The sequence below is a fragment of the Pezoporus occidentalis genome, unplaced genomic scaffold (assembly GCF_034315485.1).
Source record: "Pezoporus occidentalis ecotype Australia unplaced genomic scaffold, CSIRO_AGI_Poc_V1 ctg272, whole genome shotgun sequence".
NCBI lineage: Eukaryota > Metazoa > Chordata > Aves > Psittaciformes > Psittacidae > Pezoporus > Pezoporus occidentalis.
Window position 1 is genome coordinate 733,329 of NW_026914632.1, and position 20,379 is coordinate 753,707.

General features: G+C 41.6%; 1 protein-coding gene across 1 annotated transcript in view; it reads left to right on the plus strand.

The window, feature by feature from the left end:
* Positions 1 to 19,520, plus strand: part of LOC134166820 (amine oxidase [flavin-containing] A-like) — a 38,735-nt gene extending 19,215 nt beyond the window's left edge. The window contains exons 4-15 of the mRNA XM_062624837.1: positions 2,670 to 2,774; positions 4,066 to 4,157; positions 7,193 to 7,334; positions 9,015 to 9,164; positions 10,413 to 10,572; positions 11,745 to 11,841; positions 13,124 to 13,177; positions 14,118 to 14,175; positions 14,607 to 14,704; positions 16,157 to 16,268; positions 17,623 to 17,685; positions 18,173 to 19,520. Of these exons, the coding sequence (XP_062480821.1) occupies positions 2,670 to 2,774; positions 4,066 to 4,157; positions 7,193 to 7,334; positions 9,015 to 9,164; positions 10,413 to 10,572; positions 11,745 to 11,841; positions 13,124 to 13,177; positions 14,118 to 14,175; positions 14,607 to 14,704; positions 16,157 to 16,268; positions 17,623 to 17,685; positions 18,173 to 18,328 (1,287 nt within the window). The 3' untranslated portion in view covers positions 18,329 to 19,520. The remainder of the gene's footprint in view (positions 1 to 2,669; positions 2,775 to 4,065; positions 4,158 to 7,192; positions 7,335 to 9,014; positions 9,165 to 10,412; positions 10,573 to 11,744; positions 11,842 to 13,123; positions 13,178 to 14,117; positions 14,176 to 14,606; positions 14,705 to 16,156; positions 16,269 to 17,622; positions 17,686 to 18,172) is intronic.
* The last annotated feature ends 859 nt before the right edge of the window (positions 19,521 to 20,379 follow it).

A 20,379-nucleotide genomic window follows, 5' to 3' on the forward strand; every position in this document is an offset into this window, starting at 1 on the left:
TTCCCATCAATCTCCCTGGGCTATACCATTGACCAAAGATGTGAGGTTAATAGTGTTTTCAGATAGGTAATGAAAGGATAGTTGTTTTTTCAAATAGCAGGTAAGTGAATATCCAGTGTGATATGTGTCATATTCTTGGTCAGTCCTCAGCAATTTGTGGTTCTGGTGGTCTAAAGCTAGCACAGAGGTGGAAAAGTTGGAGGAAAGTATCAGCCAGCCAGTGGGAGTGTTCACTCGCTGATTGCCCCGTCTGAAGCAATCCAGATAGTTCAGGAGTTTCTCAGCCTGTAGCTGTTGAGCACAGTAAAGTTAATGCTGAGGGTTGGGAAAGTTGCTTTGGTGCAAAGCTCATCATAGAGTTTCTGGGAGAGACTTTTCTTGGGGTGTTGTTTCCAGCAATATAAGGAGTAAGATTGGCTGAAAACAAGAGGAGGAGAGGAACTTTAGAAGAAGTTATTTTCCTGTTGTTTTTTTTTTTTTTTACTTTCTTTTTAGAGTTAAGCAAGCTGAGGATAGGAGTGGTGTTTGCAAGTTACACCACCCAGTACAAACACAGTCACTTATCAGAAAGTCTGTTGAAAAGAGGTATCACTCAACAGTGAAAAACTGGAAAGTTTTCATGCAACTCCTGAATGGCAGGCTTATCTTTTCCCTTTGTCCTTTGCAGTACTGACATGGCAGAACTGCAGTAGTAACTTATCTTTACCTGTTGTTGGATAGCCTGACAGCTTTGTACCTCACCTCTGTCTAAGGGCAGGATTATTGATGTTAAAGCATGTGAAGGAAGACACATTGATGGCACCTGCATTCTAACCAGAATAAGAAGTCTAGCAACAAATGAACTTTGAAGGAGCAGTATTTGATGATCTTTTGCGAAAACAAAGTGTTGTACAATAAGAAGACAATTATTAGCAATATATCACTGCTTTGTGCAGCAATTTCCTTGTTTGATACAGCACGGGTTTATGATAGTAAAACCCGTAGCATGCAGTATATCCTTTTGCATGTGTCTTTTGTCCATTTTTCTGTGGCTGAACACACAGTGCTCCAAACTGGCAGTGAGAAATTGTACTCTGGAAAACAAAGATGCAAAGTCATGCAGAGGATTCCCTTGCTGGTAGTTCATAGGAGAATTTTCTCTGCCCTTGCCATGGCAGGATTGTGTTTCGCATACACACATGCACTTGGAGAAGGCTGGAGCAGCATTCCCTGCCCACCTTCCTCCAACATAGCTCCCTAAACCAGAATGAAATGGGGATAAAAGAAACAAAGCAAAAAAAAAACCCAAACAAACAAAAAAACCAAACCCACCAAACCAAAAAAAAAAAATAAAATAATGTTGTACACAAGATTAAGATTACATACACAGAAATCCAGAGGTAACCAACCACCTCCAGAATCATCCTGGTGAATTGAAAACTCAAGATTTGTTGGGTATTTAACAAAAGCCTTTAAGCACTTGGATCTCAAACTGAACTAAGTACTGAGATTGCTCTTTGCTTGGCCCAGAGCAGAGATTACTGTGTCTAGACTGAACAGGAGAGCATATCTGCAGATGCACTCACTGAAAATGAGGAGGAGGTACACCATGGGCCCACATGGACCCCAGGGTTCGGCTACCACTGCAGCCGTCTTCCGGGGAGAGAAGAATCAAGCAGTATTGGCCACAGCAATTTTTCTCTCCCTTACCCATGTACTCTTGTCTCCTCCGTTGTACCTGCCCTGGGGCTGGCAAACATTGACCAAAATGTGGGAATTTGGATTTTTTTTTGCTGCTTTTTCCAAGGTTGGAAGCTCACCGTGGTCTCTGAGTTTCATTTGCACCATTTATCTTCCTTAAGATCTTTGCAGAAAAATGTTCAGAAGAATATCAGAAATCCATTTATATTTACACACACATACACCATTACCAGTGGGGAAGACCTATAAATTCTCTTTCACTAAGCATGGGGAAGGCGCATTTGGCTCTTGCTTAGAGTCCCTCTGTCCCTGGGTCACCATCTTATGCATTTGCAGCCTCTCACTTGGTCTGTGAGTCCCACCTGCCAGGTGTGATGTGCTGGCATGGTATGCACTGCACTGAAAAGCACGTTGCACACCTCTTAGAACTGCAGCTCCTACCTGTCTTCATCCAGTATGTTTGCTGCATCCTGCCACGTGACCTCATGCAAACTTTTGACACACCTGGAAGAACAAAAACAGTTAAAGAGCTCTGATGAGAAATTTGCTGTTGATTTATATAGGGGAAGGTTCCAAGCAATTTATTATGAGAAAATGTTGCCTGCTTATTCAGTTATTTCAGATTAAAGTTATCACAAAGAACCATCTGCTGTTAGACAGTTTTGCTTATCATGATATCACAGGATTATCTGAGAGATAATTATCTGTTGCAGTTGTGTTTTATACACATTGTAAGTACTGATACCACTTTTAAAACTGTATAGATTTTTTTCTTCCTAAAGTTAAAACCCCTTTTTGGCAGGTTTCTACCAGGGTACTTGGAATAATAAAGAGGCATGTTTGCTTTTATAGGTGATGTGTACCATAAAGGTGCTTAGACACCAAAACACAAAAGGTCAACCATGTGATGACTTTGAGAGCTGTGTTCTTGTGCAATGAAGATATGCTCTATTCTATTTCAGTTGCTTACATTCTTATGTGTATTTTAGGGGAAGTCATGCTGTTTCACAGGTATTTCCCCTCCAACATGGAATCCCTTAGTTTACTTGGACTGCAATAACTTCTGGAGGACCATGGACAAGCTGGGAAAAGAGGTAGGCTGTGTAAATTACATCTGTTTCTTAAAATGTTCACGTCACCGTTAGCAAATCTGGTTTTGGTTTGTTTTGTATCTGGCAGGCATTTTTATTGCTTCTTATTACAAAAAAGAAAAGAAATATCCATCAGGAAAAATACCTGTGTTGCCCGGGAAGTATCAGGAATAACAGGGCTTCCAAGGTGCCTTCCAACCCAAACCATTCTATGACTCCGTGAGAGGATACAAAAAAGTCCAAAGATGTCTAAGATATCTGAAGAAGATGAGGTTGAACCTCAGTATATGTATTTTCTCATGCCAAGGAAAACCATTCCATGAGCTGGGAAATGAGAAGGGTATTTCCCCTTCCCTTGTGACAGCCTATTTGAGTAACAATGATTTGGGGGGGGGTGGGTTGTTTGTTTTGTTGTTTTTTTTGTGGGGTATTTTGTTTTTGGGTTGTTTTTTTTTTTTTTTTTTTTTTGTAGATGTCTAAAAATTGGCTTTATTTTATTTTATGTCTAAAATTTCATTTCTAAAATTCTTACACAGTAAATGCCTTCAAAATTAAAGCAGTACAGCCGCAAACCTTTCTGTGCACAAAAATTAGCCTGGAACATCATGCTGTCTTCCAAATATTTACCAGTTGCCTTATAATCTGGCTTCAAACCAGGGGCCCTACCCTACAACAAACTTCAAGCATAGTTAACAATGTTCCTGCAAAGTTCATTTGGTTTATGTGGTTTTGCAGAATCAAGTTTGTCCATGATACTACAATTTTTTTATAAAATAATACATATTCTTTACAGATTCAGATATGTATTAGTGTCATCACATGTCATGGTACTTTGATGCAATGGATTACTATTAAGAATTTAACTGTCTAAAAAGAATTGAGTAGTATTTAGGGATTTCTGCTCCCTCTGTAGTTGACAGTGAGACATAGGGGCCTTTGAATACCCATCTGACTGAATCTTTGACTGGAGAAATTTTTCCCTCAGCTATGAGAGGATATCAGGACAACTGAATTAGAACAGACACCTTGCTTCTGGACAACTAAAGGCCAGATGAGTCCCAACATAAGGATGTAGTTCATTGGTCAGCCAAAGCCAGATTTGGTGGTCACAGTACAATTCATGCCCAAAGCTGTGAGTGGAAACTATTCCATTTAGTTGCTTTATTCTAAATTTACAGGGGGACAAAAGCAACTTCTGGTCAATATGTCAGTCAGCTCTGTGTTACTAACTAGCTATGACCAGGCAATGATATAGTACTAAGTAACTTCTTGGGTATTTCACCTCTCTCTCCAGATTCCTTTAGAAGCACCATGGGATGCTCCACATGCTGAAGAATGGGACAAAATGACCATGAAAGAGCTGATAAATAAGATTTGCTGGACCAAGTACATAACTCTTCATTCACTTTGAAATCTAGCTACTATCTAGAATAACAGTGGCAAATTCTGGGGTACAGCTGAGTACAGTAGGGGTACAGGTGATGAGAGAGCAGGAAGTATCTGAGATGAGGCTGGTCTTTGTGATGCGCTGTTGAGGGGTTGATGGCCTGTAAAGGGCAAGGTGGTATGACAGAGCTTGGTTTGGCTGGCAGGTGGGATTAAGGTACTGAAAAAACATGGGGTTTGCCTCAGGAGGCCCATGCACACAGGACTGACAGTGTGGGCTCTTCCCACCATGCTTTCACTTCACGCAGTTAGAGAGCATGGGCCTTTGTCTTTAGGAAAGAACCATTTAAATAAAACACTTTATAGGCATGACTAAAAGCCACTTGCAGGCATAAAAATGGAGATAGAAGGAGGTGAGGGGGCTTCCCCAGCCCCACAGTGAGCTAGGAGTTGAGGAGTGATGTTCCCTGACTGTTGGCTAGGTCCTCTCCTGCATTGTTATCGTATACATCAAATGGAGTTTATTGTGTGACCTGCATCACATGTACCAAGCAGCAGGGAGATGCTGCTGGCAAATGGCAGAGCAGCATGCTGTACCAGAGGGCAGCTGCTCTCCAGTGGTCACTCAATGGATAGGGCAGTGTGAGACCTGAAGAGTGGGAAGTGAGCAGCTGTTGGCTCTGGAAACTCTGGAAAAGTTCAGATGCTGCTCCTTGTTTCAGCAGTAGTGCCTGCTGGGCCACCAAAACCCTTAGAGAGAAACAAGGCAGCTGAAGAAACCTTTTTTGTTTCCTTTCCCTTCCCTGTCTGGTTTGTGCCTTATCCTGTTGAGTGCTGTGTTCATCCCAGCAAGCCTGTTGCTGCGCTTGCTCAGCTCTGCCCATTGTAGTGCACCCTCCCTCTGCTCCTGGGAAGCTGTCCTTGAATGACAGCCAGCTCTCCTGAGGCTCTTTGTCCTACAGGGTATTTTCCCATGAGACGGTGCCAAGCAGGTCCTTAAGGAGCATAAAATCAGCTCTTCCAAAGTCCAGGGCTGCTATTCTGCTGTTTGTTTTACTACTTTCAGGATTTTGAACTCCACAGTCCCATGGCCACTGTACCCAAGGCTGCCCTTCACCTTTGCCTCATCCAACAGGTCTTTCTTGTTGTGAGTAGCAGGTCCAAGAGAGCATCAACCCTAGTTGGCAGGAAGAGGGTCCAAGTTGTTGTATCACCTAGAAAATGGCCTGTGTTTTTTATATGTCTCTGAGGGACCAAACTGTATGAATAAAAATACCAAACAATGTTCAATAAGAGGTGATAACAACTGGAAATACACTTTTCTTCCTTTTCTTTTTCAATTAATTCTTTTTATAAGGCAAAGAGAAGTGTGCTCATGTAAGCTTGTGTCCCCTCTCTCTGTGCCATCCGCAGTGCTTTTCTGTAACACTCTCCTCCCCTCCTCTCGTATTCAGCGACTTTTATGTGTGCAGCTGTGCTGTTTGCTCTTTCATTCTGACTGTGCTTTAGCCCTATGCCTGCAGCTTCCTGATCAAAACTTTCCATTTGCAATTTGTTTTGCTAGCTTAAATCTTGCTCCAGCTCCATGTGATATAGGGTACAGCTGTTTGGAATTGCTCTTGCTCTTGCTCTCTATGGCATTGTGGTTTGCTTTACCATTAGTTTTATGAGCCATTTGCCTGCAAACTCAGTTACTTTGAACTATCCTTCCTGTTGCAAGTGCTCTGGCTTTTTCTCTTCCAGTTTTTACTGTTCCTCTTAGTCAGGGAGCCAGTGGAATAAAAGCAGAACTTACAGATTATAGTGACCTCTCCTCTAACACACTTCTCTGCAAGACTGCTTCTACTACTGATGGTTTTGTGAAACTTCAGTTTTAATGGATAAGCTCAGCTGAAACATGTTTAAAAACTCAGTAAGAAGTCGTTTTAGATCTTTAAGCCAAGGCAGATTTTTCTGCAAGTAGTTAAAAACCATAGCACCCTAAAATTAAAAAAAAAAAAAAAAAGCTCTTCTGCAGCATTTTCTCTCTGACTTGGGACAAGATTATAAAAGAAAATTTGCTTGTCATGTGTCACAGATCAGCATCTTCTGATCCTGGAGATTCTCTTCATATTTCTTAGGTGTGAACGTGTTACAGCTGTTTAGTGTGTTGATGCTTTCAGGATTGCAGCAGAGGGTTCTTGCATGCAGAATGTTTTCATACCCTGGTTTAAGAAATAGAGGTGACTTGACTTAATACCCAGGGAAATGAAGTTATGGAAGTTTATATGTTACGTGTTTTAGCCTAGATAACCTTCAAAATTCCTTCCTTTAAGATGATGATAAATTCATGTTGTTTTATGAAACTTTATTGAAATCAAAGACATTTCATCTTCTTTGCAAAATGATCTCAATTCTTTTAGCAATCTGTAGCCACAAATGAAAGAAATGTGAATAGCCAGGTCCTGCTCATTTCCTGCTGCTGGAACTCTGTTTACATTCATTGTGGTAGACAGCTGGTCCTCTCCTTATGTTTATGACAATGATTGCCAGTTTGGTTTCTCTGAGTTATTTACTATGTCTGGTTCTTGGTTTCACAAAAAGTCTGTGTATCAGTGTTACATAGGAGATGAAAAATGTCTTGGCTAGTTGAGTCCCTCAGGACCCATCAGACCTTGGAAATGATGTGGTCGATGGGCTCCCCATGGAGATGAAATGCAAAAGAGTTTCACTAATAGGTTACCAAATGCATTCTTATGTTGAGAAAAATACTTGTTCTCATGAAAGGAATAGCAGCTGGGAAACTAAAGAAAGAACTAAGGTGAAATCAGCAGGATTTCTTACTGAATGGGTAAATGCTTTGGGGCAGAGAGGGGTGCTGATATAAAACCACTGAAACAGACTTGCTACAAATTAAAAGTGACACACACAAAAATCACCTTGGTTTTTCCGACTTTGGAAAAGCGGCCATTGCTGAGAATAACAAAGAAAAACCTATAAGCAGTCAGAAACTCATGTTTACCCACTGGCTGCTTCTGCTTTTGTGTCTCATGCAGAGCTGTTAGAGAATTTGCCACCTTCTTTGTGAATGTCAACGTCACGTCTGAGCCTCAGGAAGTCTCCGCTCTCTGGTTCCTGTGGTACGTGAGGCAGTGTGGGGGCACAGCCAGGATTTTTTCTATTACCAATGGAGGCCAGGTATAAAATGTCTCATATTCTTCCTCCTCCCTTGAAACCATAAAAAACAAGTGGAGTATTATACTTGTCGAAGCCCTGCAGTTAATGAAAAGAGGGCAAAACACCAAGTGCATGTGGCACTGGAGACAGTTGTGTTCCCATGGACTGGAACAGCCCTCTTGGCTAACTCTGTACAATGAGGAATTTTATTAGCTAGGTTTTGGGATAAGCTGGGACAATTTAGTCAATAGTTCTTTCCTGCATTCACTTCAACAAAGTTCTTCTGTTGCTATTTTGTTGGGTTTTTTTGCCAATTTGTTTTCTACGAGTTACTTAGCACATTTGAATGTTTTCAAGACTTCAAAGCAAGTGTACTTCAAGTGCAATGTGTTTTTTTTGGCATTGAAGCCTCTAATGACAAGAATTGGAATTAAGTAGTGAAAGACCCTTCCTTCTTGGGACAGCTCGCATGGCAGCATGTTTTATGAGCTACTTCAGTGTTTCTCACTTTGGTTCTGGCAGCCTCAGAAAGCACATGTAGCATTTCAAACTTCAGCTACCAACAGCAAAACCAGCAACAGCGTCACACCCTTCCAAGTGTGCCAGGATAGGGAGACATTAAGGGAAGTTGCCTGGAGAAATGCAAAGGCTCCATCAACATCTGTCTATTGGAGTAAGAAGAGGCAACTCTGTGTCAAGGATACAAGTAGAGCTGCCCTGGAGTAGGAGCAAGACCTGAGAGCCTTCCTCCCCAGGAGCTCCTCATTTGCAACATTGCAGCCACGTCAGCAACTGCTAGACATTGCAACAAGAATTAGAAATAAAATTAATCCCAAGATACTTGTATCTAAACAAGACCTGGAGAAGGGAAAGCCAGCCTGGGAAGAGCACTTCCATTTCTTCGTGGCCAGATGGGGCAATCTGTCTTGGTTTCTACCATCCCTCACTCTCCCCTCACCCCAGTACAAACCCGTTGAACAAAAATGCTAAGAGTTTCTGACTTAGTGGCCATTAAGAGTCTTACAAGACTTCTTCAGACAGCCATTTCAGTCTTTCAGCAGATGCTGCCAAGACCAGCATCTTATATGTAGAAGTGAGCTGCTTGATATAATGCTAACGGCTACTAGATAAAAGAGTGCTACTGCTTCCCCTGAGCATCTGCACAGACATTGCAAGGAAATATGTGTCACAGGTTGTGCTTTTTTTCCAGACAGCATGTCTTCATGCCTTCCAGGGAGAGATAAAGCTCATTGTCTGCTGCACTTGAGGCCAGACGCAGCTAAAGATCTGTCTTACTCCTGCACTGGTGCAGGCTTACTGTATGGATGCAAGCTGGTGTCTTTGTCACACAAGAGGGCTTTGGTAGCACAGTGATGTGTTAAACACTCAAAACATGTTTTAATGAGGTGATATGTTTATACTAGCTGGAATACCTGCATTGTATGTGTTTGTTCACTGGGCTTCAAGAGTCTTTACTTCAGCAAATTGAGGAAACCATTGCAAATATGGCTTAGACAGAAATCCCCACAGAGGCTCAGGCTTATGCCTTTGCTCTTCTAAAAGTCTGTGCCACTTTATGCACCTTAGGACTTGCAGATCTGGCCTGGAGTTTCTTTATTATAAGCAGAAGTCTTATTGAATGTCATCATGATTAATGCTGGTGATATTTTTGTTTCTGTTTCTTTTCTGTTTATTTTTTAGGAGAGGAAGTTTAAAGGGGGCTCTGGTCAGATATCAGAGAAAATAATGGAACGCCTCAAAGGCAGAGTCAGACTCGAGAGACCTGTGGTCCGTATTGATCAGACAGGTGATAATGTCATTGTGGAGACTCTAAACCATGAGATATATGAGGTAATTTGATCAGAATAAAAGTAGAGTAGGCATTTAGTGGGGGAATACATCTGCTGTAGCTCTTAGACAGATGTAATTAGGAAGTACCCAGTTGTGTGTGTCCATTTCTCGGACAATGCTGACACTCTGTGAAGCCTGCTTTACAGATTTGTTTATGACTGGGTCTCTTCTTGGTGTGCTGCTAATTAGCTTCTGTCATTACTCTGTCTTAATCACATTTTCTGTGATTATTTTTACATTTTAGTTCTGCATTGAGACCATTTCAAAGAAAGAAAAAATAATGTTTCTCTTCATATAGAAGTTTCTGGTTTGCAGAACAACAAAAAAAGACATTTCAAACACCTTTAGTAAGATCTGGCCTATGTGCAGTGGTGCTGTGAAATTCTCCGTCAGTAAATGATTACCTGCAGTGGACACATAGGGTGGCAACTCCCTTCTGAACACAGAGCTCAGCCTGCCACAGAGGTTTGTGCAGGACTACCAGGGTCTGCAAGATCTCCATCTCACTGATGGCAGTGTTCCCGGGATATTTAGAAAATGTTAGCAGAAAGGGAAGCGGCTGTTTGAAAGAGAAGCTGGTCTAAGGATGTCCTGGAGGAGGGAATCTCACTCACCTGCAAGTTTCTAAACCTCAGAGTAAAACCTCTTGCTTTTCCCTCCATGCCGGCTGGCTGAAAGCCAAGTTAGAGGAGGCAGGATTCCTGCATGACAGCACCTGATGGCGGAAGCGTCAGTTGTTACACAGTGTCACCCTGAGCCCTGAAACAGTGTCCTTCATTGCTCCAATCACACACAGTACCTGCAAGAGGGATACAGTATGTGATTTTTTTGTTGTTGCTGTAACAGCTTATAATGTACAAATTATAAGCTGTTGTAACATTTTACAATGGACAAATGTGGTTCAGATTTTTCTGGCCATGATAAAAGGCAATTTTACCTATGCAATAAGATCTGTCTTGTTCTATTTCTCATTTGTCTCCAGCCAAGTTTTGGCTCTGGTCCTGTAGTGTCTGGAAAGCTGTCAAGAATCATCTACCTGCAAAAAAATATGCTTTTCCCATCTCCTTTCTCTGAAATGGCAGAATTATTTTGGTCACTTAGAAATATCAGTGTGGGAAAACTAAGTAGTAGAGTCAGGTGTGGGAAATCTGTTTAACAGCTAACAAGATCATCTTTCAAAAGTGTCCTGCAGGGTGAGCTCAGTGAGAGGCAGTGCCTTGTCTGTACTGACTGTGTTCTACATTTCAGGGCAAGTATGTGATCAGTGCTATTCCCCCAATCCTGACAACAAAGATTCATTACAAACCAGAACTGCCACCAAAGAGAAACCAGTTAATTCAGCGTTTGCCTATGGGGTGTGTCATAAAATGCATGATGTACTACAGGGAAGCCTTCTGGGAGAGGAAAGGTATGTGGGGAAAATGAAAGACTTGGGAAATAAATCCAATGGGGGGTGAAAGGTGCAAAACACCAAAACCAAACACGCAGAAAAGTGAAAGGTAAAGCTCTTAGAAAGGAGAGCTCTTCCTCCAAGCTTGAGTGCACACCATGTCCCAGAGATGGGGCCAGAACCAAACAGAATCATTGTTGCTTGCTGAGGAGGGATGACTTAGAGAACAAGCATGATTTCCCTGGGAAGCATTGCTGAAAGCTGCAGCAGCAGGTCCCTGCTTCTCCCTGCCAGGGACAGTTAGTGCAGCGAAAGAGTTTATAGCAGATGACAAAGAAAGCTTAAGGTGTAAGCAAGACCTTTCCCTGGTTTTAATCCTCTGTTCTATAGACTTGATTGTCTCAGAGGGCTGGAAAATATAGGTTAGCTTTTTGTTTAACTCAAGATATTTTTATCCCGTGCTGCAACATCTTGTGTTTCTCAGCTTTAACTGATATAATTTCGAGAACTATTTGTATGAACAGATCCGTTTCCACTTCCTGTGTAATGATACTGAGAGTTGTACTGGGTGAGAATATTTCTTAATCAAAAGAGTATAAGTTTGCATGTTCCAGGGTATAAACCAGCCATTGGGATTAGAAAGAAATGTAGGCAGGTTTATACACTGTTATCTATATGGGAATTTTTACATGTTCATCTGAACATGTACTGATGTGACACCAGATTACAATGGTGTTATGGGACACCAATGCTGACAGTCTTATCATTAGCAAAATCAATACATGGTGTAAATTTGAGCCCACTGTGACCACATGCAATTACACTGGGTTTTGTGGCTGCTGTTGTTTTGGCCAAAGTTACTCATAGTTTTTACTAGATCTGTTTATTTTAATGTTTATTGCCCTCAATATAGAGAGCCAGAGGGACCTGCAATAATCCAAAGAGATTCTTTGCTAAGTAATACTGGAATTTAAATATGACTTTTATGAGTCTGTGTAAAAAATTTCCCGGAGCCAGAGGGAAGAGGGGAGAAAGCCTGTTACAAAACCACTTCAGACATGTAGGTATTATTGGTGACAAAGGAATTACTGTGCAGCTCCTTTTTGGATAATCTTCCTTGCTCATTGCTATCAAAAATAATGATCAACAAGTTTCTCTGGAAATAATTTTCATTTCTTTCCCTCCCTTAGGTTATTGTGGTTCTTTCGTCATTGAGGATGAAGAGTCTCCAATTGGAATAACTATAGATGACACGAAACCTGATGGATCTTTCCCTGCCATTATGGGGTTAAGAGTCTCTAGCCTACACTTACAGATGTGTATTCAGTTTTGTATGAAGGAGTGGGAGGAGAAGGAAGAGGGGAAATGGCCAGGTTACCTCAGTGGTACTCAGTCCCACAGTCTTCATAGATACAGGAGAGTACTTCTGACAAGCATCTTATGCCTCTCTAGTCCATGTAACTTTTTAGGTGAAGCTTCTGTTACAAATAGCCTAGTACAAAGGAGCTGGCTGGGAAAGATTTGCTGAAATCAGCTGTAGTTCATTCATGTAAGTTCATTCATTTTAACCATTCAGGTAAGGATTTTTTGTTGTTGTGGAGCAGATATAGAAATAAATCCCTTTCTCACCTAGCTTTATGAGCCTGTGTTTGGCTTATGTTGGGCCTTGTGTTTAGTGCCTGGGCCAAAATGAAAGTACAGCTGTCCAAGAAATCCTAATTTGCCTCCTTTCCCCATTGTGCTGAGGCAAGACAATGAACATCAGCTGGTGATTGAGTGGGACAGCAGCTGTGCAGTGTAGAAATGGGAACTCTGAAGAAACTGCCAAGTAAAAAAGTTGTAGTTTGGACAAACAGGTATGAAATATACAGAATAGATGGCTTTTAAAATAGGTTGAGCCAGTGTGAGCAAACAATCTTTACAAGTGTTTCCACTGTTGAGTGAGACTGCCAAAAAAAGGCCAATATAAATGTCAGGCAACTACTCCTTAAGTATCTGGCAAGGAAAGCTTACCACTTCTACTGAACTGTGCATGTTTATGGCCATGTTCAAGGCTTAAAAACTTCCACAGCTTGAGAGCAATAAGCCTCCCCCAAACCCCATACGGAAGATACTTTCCTGCTTTCTCCCTGTGGATTTATGCAGCTTTCTAAAAGAGTGCAGGAACATCATCCCACAAGTATCTCCAGTAAGGTCAGATGAACTAATTGCCAAATATGTTTCCTTCAAGCTGAATAAATATCAATCCCAGTTCTTAACAGGACTGGTCCATGACACTGTGCAGTGCTTGTCAGAGCAGCAGATTCCCATCACCTGCTAACACCAAATGACATGGGCAGTGGTTTGGCCAGCTGTCTGCAAGTCTTCAAAAGCTTAAGAAAACTCAGGGTCTCCATGCTTTTGGATAAAACCTAGCTGTAAGAGGGTAGGCAGTGCAGGCTGGTAACTTGTAATTATTAAGTAATGAGGTATGATGAAAAAAAATTTGGATTAATTTCTAGCAAGACCTTGCAAATCAGCCGGGGTGCTGACACTGAGTGATATTTACATGCCGTATTTTTCTTTTCAGTTTCATCCTTACCAGAAAAGCTGTTAAACTGGCCCATCTCAGTAAGGAAGAGAGGTAAGAGTTCAGAAACTGCAAACATTTCAGAAGCCAGTCAGTTCTTTGGAATAGTTCCCCACAGGAATGTGTGTGAATATGTGTGTGCATACTCATGTATACACATTCTCAGCGCAACTACTAATATGGAAACTGGGGCAAAGATTGAGCTTCTAGCATAAACAGGCCAAGACACAAATGCTAATAGTCATCCAGGTAGGGATGAGTCTCCGAGTCCTGCCCACTCTTCTATGTTATGACATAGCATCTCTGCGTCTTTATGTGAACTGAAGAGATATTTCCTACCACATTCCAAGGCTGCATCCCTGCTGAATGGTGCTTCACCCTAGGGATATAGGGAGCACTGACATACATAGTTTCTGGTGTCCTTCACATTCACACCAGGCGACAAACTCTTTAAACCTCCATGTTTACAACAGCATGGGTTTTCCTTTAGCCTGTGAAACAAACAAGCAGTACTCTCTAAAAGGGATTTTGGGTACACATGCAAATGAAAAAAGAGCTCTGCTTAGGAGTGTGAATGGTATTCTCCAGATCATATTTTGTTGAGAGCTATAGTAAATCTGTAGGGATTTTGCTGATTTATGTTGCTTCTCTTCTGGTCTTACACCAGTGAACATGAGAATGAATTGGCTCTGCATACTAAAATAACTGTACAAAGATTTATTTTTTTAGAGCTTATTGCCAAAATCAACCTTCATTTCACATTCCCTAGGTCCATTTTGGATGTCACATTTAGGCATCAGCATTTGAAATATTTATATTGAGATAAGAACATGAAATCAGACTTAAAACCAAAGCCAAATTCAGCTTTCTGTCCAGTATATTGTAGTAAATGTGATGTTTTTATATAACAAAAGCAACAGCGGAGAAATTTTTTCCGCCTTCCTTTTTTTTTTTTTTTTTTTTTTACCATGACTCTGATTTTATTTTCATATAGGAAGACGAAGATCTGTGAGGCATATGCCAAGGCAATGGGGATGGAAGAGGCTTTACATGTAAGGAATGAATGCCTGTTTTCACCTCTGTTGTACAGTAATGTTCCTCCTTTGTTCTGGAAGAGGGAGCCAAAATTCTTGGTACCTAAATTGTGTGCCTGAAATTGCATATTGTTCCATACAACCCATACTCTCGAAGGGAGGGCAGCAGCACCTAGTAAAGGAAGAAAAGAGCTGCCAGTCTCACTCTTTACAGAAAGGAGAAGGCAGTGCATGGTTTAATTTGTCCTGTCCTTTCCCCATGGGAGGCTAGTGCTTCTGTAAGAGTGAAAAGATTCATTTTGTGCAGATGGATAGCATTAGCCAGATGACAGGATGGTCCTTTGACAGGTATCCTTAGCCTGGTTTTCCCCTCTTAAAAGGAAATTTGGATTTTTATTTCCAATTTCTCTGTCACTGTCTCATTCTCTAATGTTTGCTAATACTTACAGCCTGTGCACTATGAAGAAAAGAACTGGAGCATGGAACAATATTCAGGGGGTTGTTACACAGCCTACTTCCCACCAGGCATAATGTATTCTTATGGAAGGTAAAACACAGAATTCTTTGCTTTCTATTATACGTTCCTTAGCTTGTGTGCAATTATACAACTTATGCAATAAACTTATGGCATATGTAGCATACTGGGGGAATGCCAACCCTCATTCTTCTTCCCTACTCTTCAGCTAATAAGGATCTTACTACTGACTTTAATAACAGCAGTGGTTCTCTTGTGACTTTCAAGGAAAGAAGACACAGTCACAAGGGGACCTGTTAGAACCACAAAACCTTTCCCCACTAGGCTACTTACAGTATTTGCTGCTACCCAATATTTTCAGCAGATCCCTTTAATGCTTTCTAAGACCTTGAGGGCACACATCTTGGACAGATGAAAAGTCATCACTGACTGTAGGTGGAGCATGAGGTTCTGATAAAGCTGGTTGAGTCACACCACAAGGGGAAGACATACATTTCCCTTACATGAAAACTTATTTGCTCCTCCACCCAGCAAAGCCTCCCATGCCCTCCCCATGCAGAATTGTTGTATTCCTGAAGGAATGCAGTAGATAATACTGATTAATATTAGGTATATTCCTGAAAAGTTTGTGGAAGGCATGGCTCAGCACTAACAGGAACAACCAGACAAGTCTTGTATCCATAATCAAAGACCAGACAAACGATGCAGCACATGGCAGCATGAGCTGCATAGAATGTCCATCATGGAGTTACTTCCCATCTCTATGCCAAGATGCATGTGGGAAGAAGTCATCTTGTGCATAGACTCTTCTGCTGTAATTTATCTGAACACTTGATGGGTGATGTCTCTGACCTGGGAAAGCTGGTGTCAGGCAGACAGGAAAAACCTAACTGGGGGTTAAGTGGGAGTCCATAGAGCAAGCACATCTTTCTATGGGAAAGGGAGCTTATCACCTAGGGCTGGGTTAACTGGGATGCTTGTGCAGCTTTGCACAGCTGAGGGGCTGGCTTATATGACCCTGCAGCGCAAATGCAACTTTCTGAATGATAAGGCCTTCAGCTGCCATCCCCTTTTTGGCAGGATGAGCAGTCAAGCAAGTCTAGCCTCCAAATGGAAGCTGGTATTAGTGACCCACCACTGCAAAAACATCATTCACATCCCATTGTAATGACAGGATAACAACAAAGCTGCCATGCAGAAAACATAAATCTATCAGCTGCACTGTATTTCTGGAGGCTGTTCGGATTATCCTTTATCCCAGCACTAAAATAAGTCTCATACTATTTTGGACAGAAGCTGGCCACACTGATTTATGCCTTAGTTTTTCGCTTTCTCAGATCTTGAGTGTTGTATATAGAAGCAAATATGTGGTCCTGCAGGGACAGCTTATTGCACCATGCTCCCCAGCCCAGGTCTGCAGGAATTCTGGATAACTGAGAGCCCCATCAAAGTCCATAAATTGCTTTTAGAAAGATCATCACCTTCCTGTTACTTTTCATCTTACATTCTCCACTTGTTTTGAAGGATCATTCGCCAGCCCATTGACAGAATCTACTTTGCTGGCACGGAGACAGCTACCCAATGGAGTGGATACATGGAAGGAGCCGTACAGGCAGGAGAGAGAGCAGCCAGAGAGGTACATACCGTTGGTTTGCTTTCAACATCTCTATTAAAAGGCTAAAAAGGATTAAGTACAGCTTGGAGGGTCTGATTCTGTGCATCACAACCTGTAATTGTGTAGAAGCTGCTAGAATTGATGAGGAAGAATCCCAGAAAAGGGTGTGAACCAAACCCTTTTTTTTTTTTTTTTTTTTAAATGAACAAACAAAACAAACAACGTTACTTAGTTTGTTATTGAATAAAGTGAAACCGAGAATCTCACCCAAATCGGAACATTATGCAGTGTGTTGCTGTGCTGGAGACTCAAAATGAAGCTCATGCCCTATACCCCATGTCTAGAGGGAAAAAAACCTACAACCTAATGCTGCCCTTAGATATACTACCACAGTGTCTAACAAGTTAATCACGGTATGCTTTAAAAGTAATTTAAGTCATTATAAATACTTGCAGCTGTTTCCTATTCAGCAATTTGTAAATCTGAGCATTGTTCTCATTTTTGATCAGTCCCGTCTGCTTCTCCTTTTGCAAGAGAGTACAGTTAGCTCTCCTTTATGAATTTGTAATGGGCAGCTCTGATAAGGGCTAAAACTCCTCACAATGACACACACTGGGCTAGCTTCCCAGTCACAGTGAAATCCCTTTACAGCAGTCTAGAAGGAAGAGTAAAAAAACACATTAAAGGGTATACATTACAGTTACATCTGCTGTATGGCAGAGCCACAGAACTGTTATTTAAGGGAAAAATCAGCCCTTTGCTTCCGTTTGACAGACCATCATATTTATCTTATAATCATCATTACTTGCTTTATTTCAAGTCACCTAATTTGTCTTTTCTATTTTCCATGCCTGTGAGCAGTAGCTTCAAAGTCAGTGAGCTGTCTCTTCTGGAGACACTCATTTGCCCTCAAGAACCTCCATGATTGTTACAATCAGTTTATTCTCAAGAAAAATCCTTTATGAGCTTTGTACTGCCAAGGGATAACTTCATGATGTATGCTTTGAAAGCTTCAGAGTTGTATTTCTCTTTTTTTCTAGTTTGTGATCACTCCTAATAGGCTTTGCATCTTGAGTGCGTGGTGGTAATCTCACCTTTCCATTCTCAAACTGTGACATGAAAAAACATTTATATTTGTACTCAGGAAAAAAAAATGGAAATAAGCATCTGGAGAAGTTGCAGTTCATGGGAATTTCTGAGTCCTAATTTTTAGAAATTACTCTCTGAAATCACAATACATATTCTGTTTCAAAGCACTTTCAGGTGATCATAGTTATGCCTTTTAACAATGTCACTTTGTTCTGACCTGCTCTCCTTTTCCAAAACTGGAATTTTTTTTTCTCTCTGGTGGAAAAAAAAAAAAAAATTCTTGTAGATATTGCACAGAATGGGGAGGATCTCAGAGAATGAAATTTGGATGCCAGAGCCAGAGTCAAAGGTAAGCCAGACTTTTTCATTGTTACCCGACCAGGCACACACCCCTCAGTAAGGCTGCAGTCCCTGCTTCAGTGACTTCTGTGGGGCCTGACCCCATGCAAGGTTTTGGTTACCTCCCATGCTGATGGGATTAATTCTTTTTGTCTGAGGAATATGGTTACTCCTGTTAGAGGTGTGGATGGCAAAGAGCCAGGGACAAAGATTTCGAGCCATGGGGACTGCAAAATGCAGGAAATCAGCCTAGTTCTGCTCTGTCCCAGGCCATGGTTTTAAGCCAAATGTAACCTCTTTCTTGTCACAAGTAACTCCACCTTCACTGCCTTGTGGCTTTTTAGGATGACAGAAAATAGGTGTTCCATAGCTGTGGCACTCCTTTCCCCCAGTCTGGTCGTTGGGGTAAACCTGTGACCTCTCCAACCTGGCATAGGACGTTTGCCGCCTCCTTGCTCAAGCAGTGAGGGAGGGTAACCATCTCCTCTCTCCCCCAGGATGTCCCAGCCCTACCGTTCACCACCAGCTTCTGGGAGAGGAACCTGCCCTCTGTGCCGGGACTGCTGTGCCTGCTTAGCTCAACCATGTGTTTCACCTCTGTGGCTGCTGCAGGGCTGTTTGCCTATAAAAAAGGACTACTAGTTCGAAACTAGCAGAGACCGTGTGTCTGGTGAAAGCTGCATACTCTTTCTTCTTCCCTTTTACCAGATGAGTGCTATTTTTGGAGAGAAGTGGCATGGACAGCTGGAAAGGGCAAATGTTCTTGTGATTTTTCTTTTTAGTACCACAATTAAGGTATCAAATCTCCTGCCATTGCTACTGGCTAACCAGAAAAAAGTCAGCTGTGGAGGTGTTTTTTAAATATGCCTTTTCCTTGTCCATTTGTTTTGATTGGACATGATAATACTGATGGCATATTCCTGATGCAGGCAAAGCAAAATGCAAATCACGCCTTTGTCAAAAGGCAAATGGGCCTTGGAGAATGCATTCATTATCACTCACCACTTAATTTTTTACCACACAAGGTAATAAATGCCTTTATGTATTCACCTTGGTTAGCAGCTCAGAATATCTGAGGTTATTCCCTGCTTTACAGAATAGATTAGCATGCCAATCAGATGTAGAATTGCCAAATTAATTTTCAAATGCCTTTGATTAATTATTAATCATCACAATGTGAAACTTTACCATGAGCTGGATGAAAAGAGGTAATTAGCAGGAAGCAGCTCTCTAAACAGCAAGAGGAAGCATGAGTGGACTTTATTCTGCCCACTTTCTAGCAAATAGCTATGCTTACCTATTCTGAAGTATGTCTGCATCTGTGTGGCACTGCCATGGTGTGGTTCTGGCTTACTTCCTGGCCCAAGAGCACCCAATCCAGCCCAGACATTTGCTGTTGAAGCAGAGTGAAATGAATTAGCAAAGTTAAAGCCCCTTCAGATGGCAGCAGGTGCTAGCTGTTGTTTTCCAAATGGCAGCAGCTTCCTGGCTCCCTGTCAATTCACTGCCCCTCATTTTGCTTGTAATCTGTACCGCCTTCCTCCAATAAGGAGAAATATATTTGGGGCTTGAATTACTGCCTTGTAAATTACAGTAATTGAATGCATCTGCCTGTTCTGCTCTTATTCTGTACATGATACACTTAAAATAATCACTTTAGTGTTTAACTGAAGTCTGGAATATATGTTTCACAGCATACTACCATTCTGCTGTCTTTTTGCCTTGAAATGTGAGCATTGTGTGTGTCCATGGACTCATCTGTCACTCGACACGGGTGAAATGTGCCTTTCAATGGTCCTGAAACCTTGATAAGAGGAGCTCTTCTATAAACTTTTCTTCAGATTCTTTCTTGCCTTGTTTTTTGTGAGTTTGTGGAAGATGGTGTTTCTCTACTGTGTAAAGTCACTGGGCACATCACATGCAGCAGCCACCAACCTCTGGCTCTGCTCAACATGATCCATACATATACACCTGCAGAAATACCTACCTACCCAAGATGTCTTCAATCCTAACCTCCACTTTAACCGCATTTGTATGTCCTCTCACTTTTTTTGTACAAAAGCCTTGTAGACAATGCAAGTGCAGACCAATTACAGCCTAGGTGATGGTGGACTCTGAACCAGAAGCCATTTCCTAAGGGAAAGAGTGCTTCAGGTGGCCCTGTGTCATCAGATGTGAGTGAGTGCTCCCGGTGCCAGTGTTAAGTATCACACAGAAATGGCCATACAGACAGTACATGTCTCCTGAGCTACTTTGTTCACTGTTCACAGCTATTCTGTGTGAGAATCAGCGGGCCACTACTGGTTTTTCTAGGGAAAAAAAAAAAAGCCTGAACAGATTATTGATAAGAAAACTGTCTACATTTTCAGCTTCACATTTCCCATCTACCTTTAATTTTGCATGAACTTCAAATTACCCTCACTGGAAAGGAGTGAATAGTCTTGGTCGGAAGCAGCAATGTTGAATTTTGAACACCCTAAACTGTAGTATTAAATGCTCGTTTAAAGGGTTTTTGACAGATTGTTCGACAGGTCAGTTTAGCATCCACCTTAGGAACATTTTAAGGGGGGAAAGTGACTAATGTGCATTGCTGTTTGACTCGAGCACTCCCTGCTGAATATGTTCTCCCCAGCTTCAGCTATTCCTGAGCAGAAGTTCCTGTGTGCTGGGACTATCCAGTCATGTAACCTGGCACAACCACAAA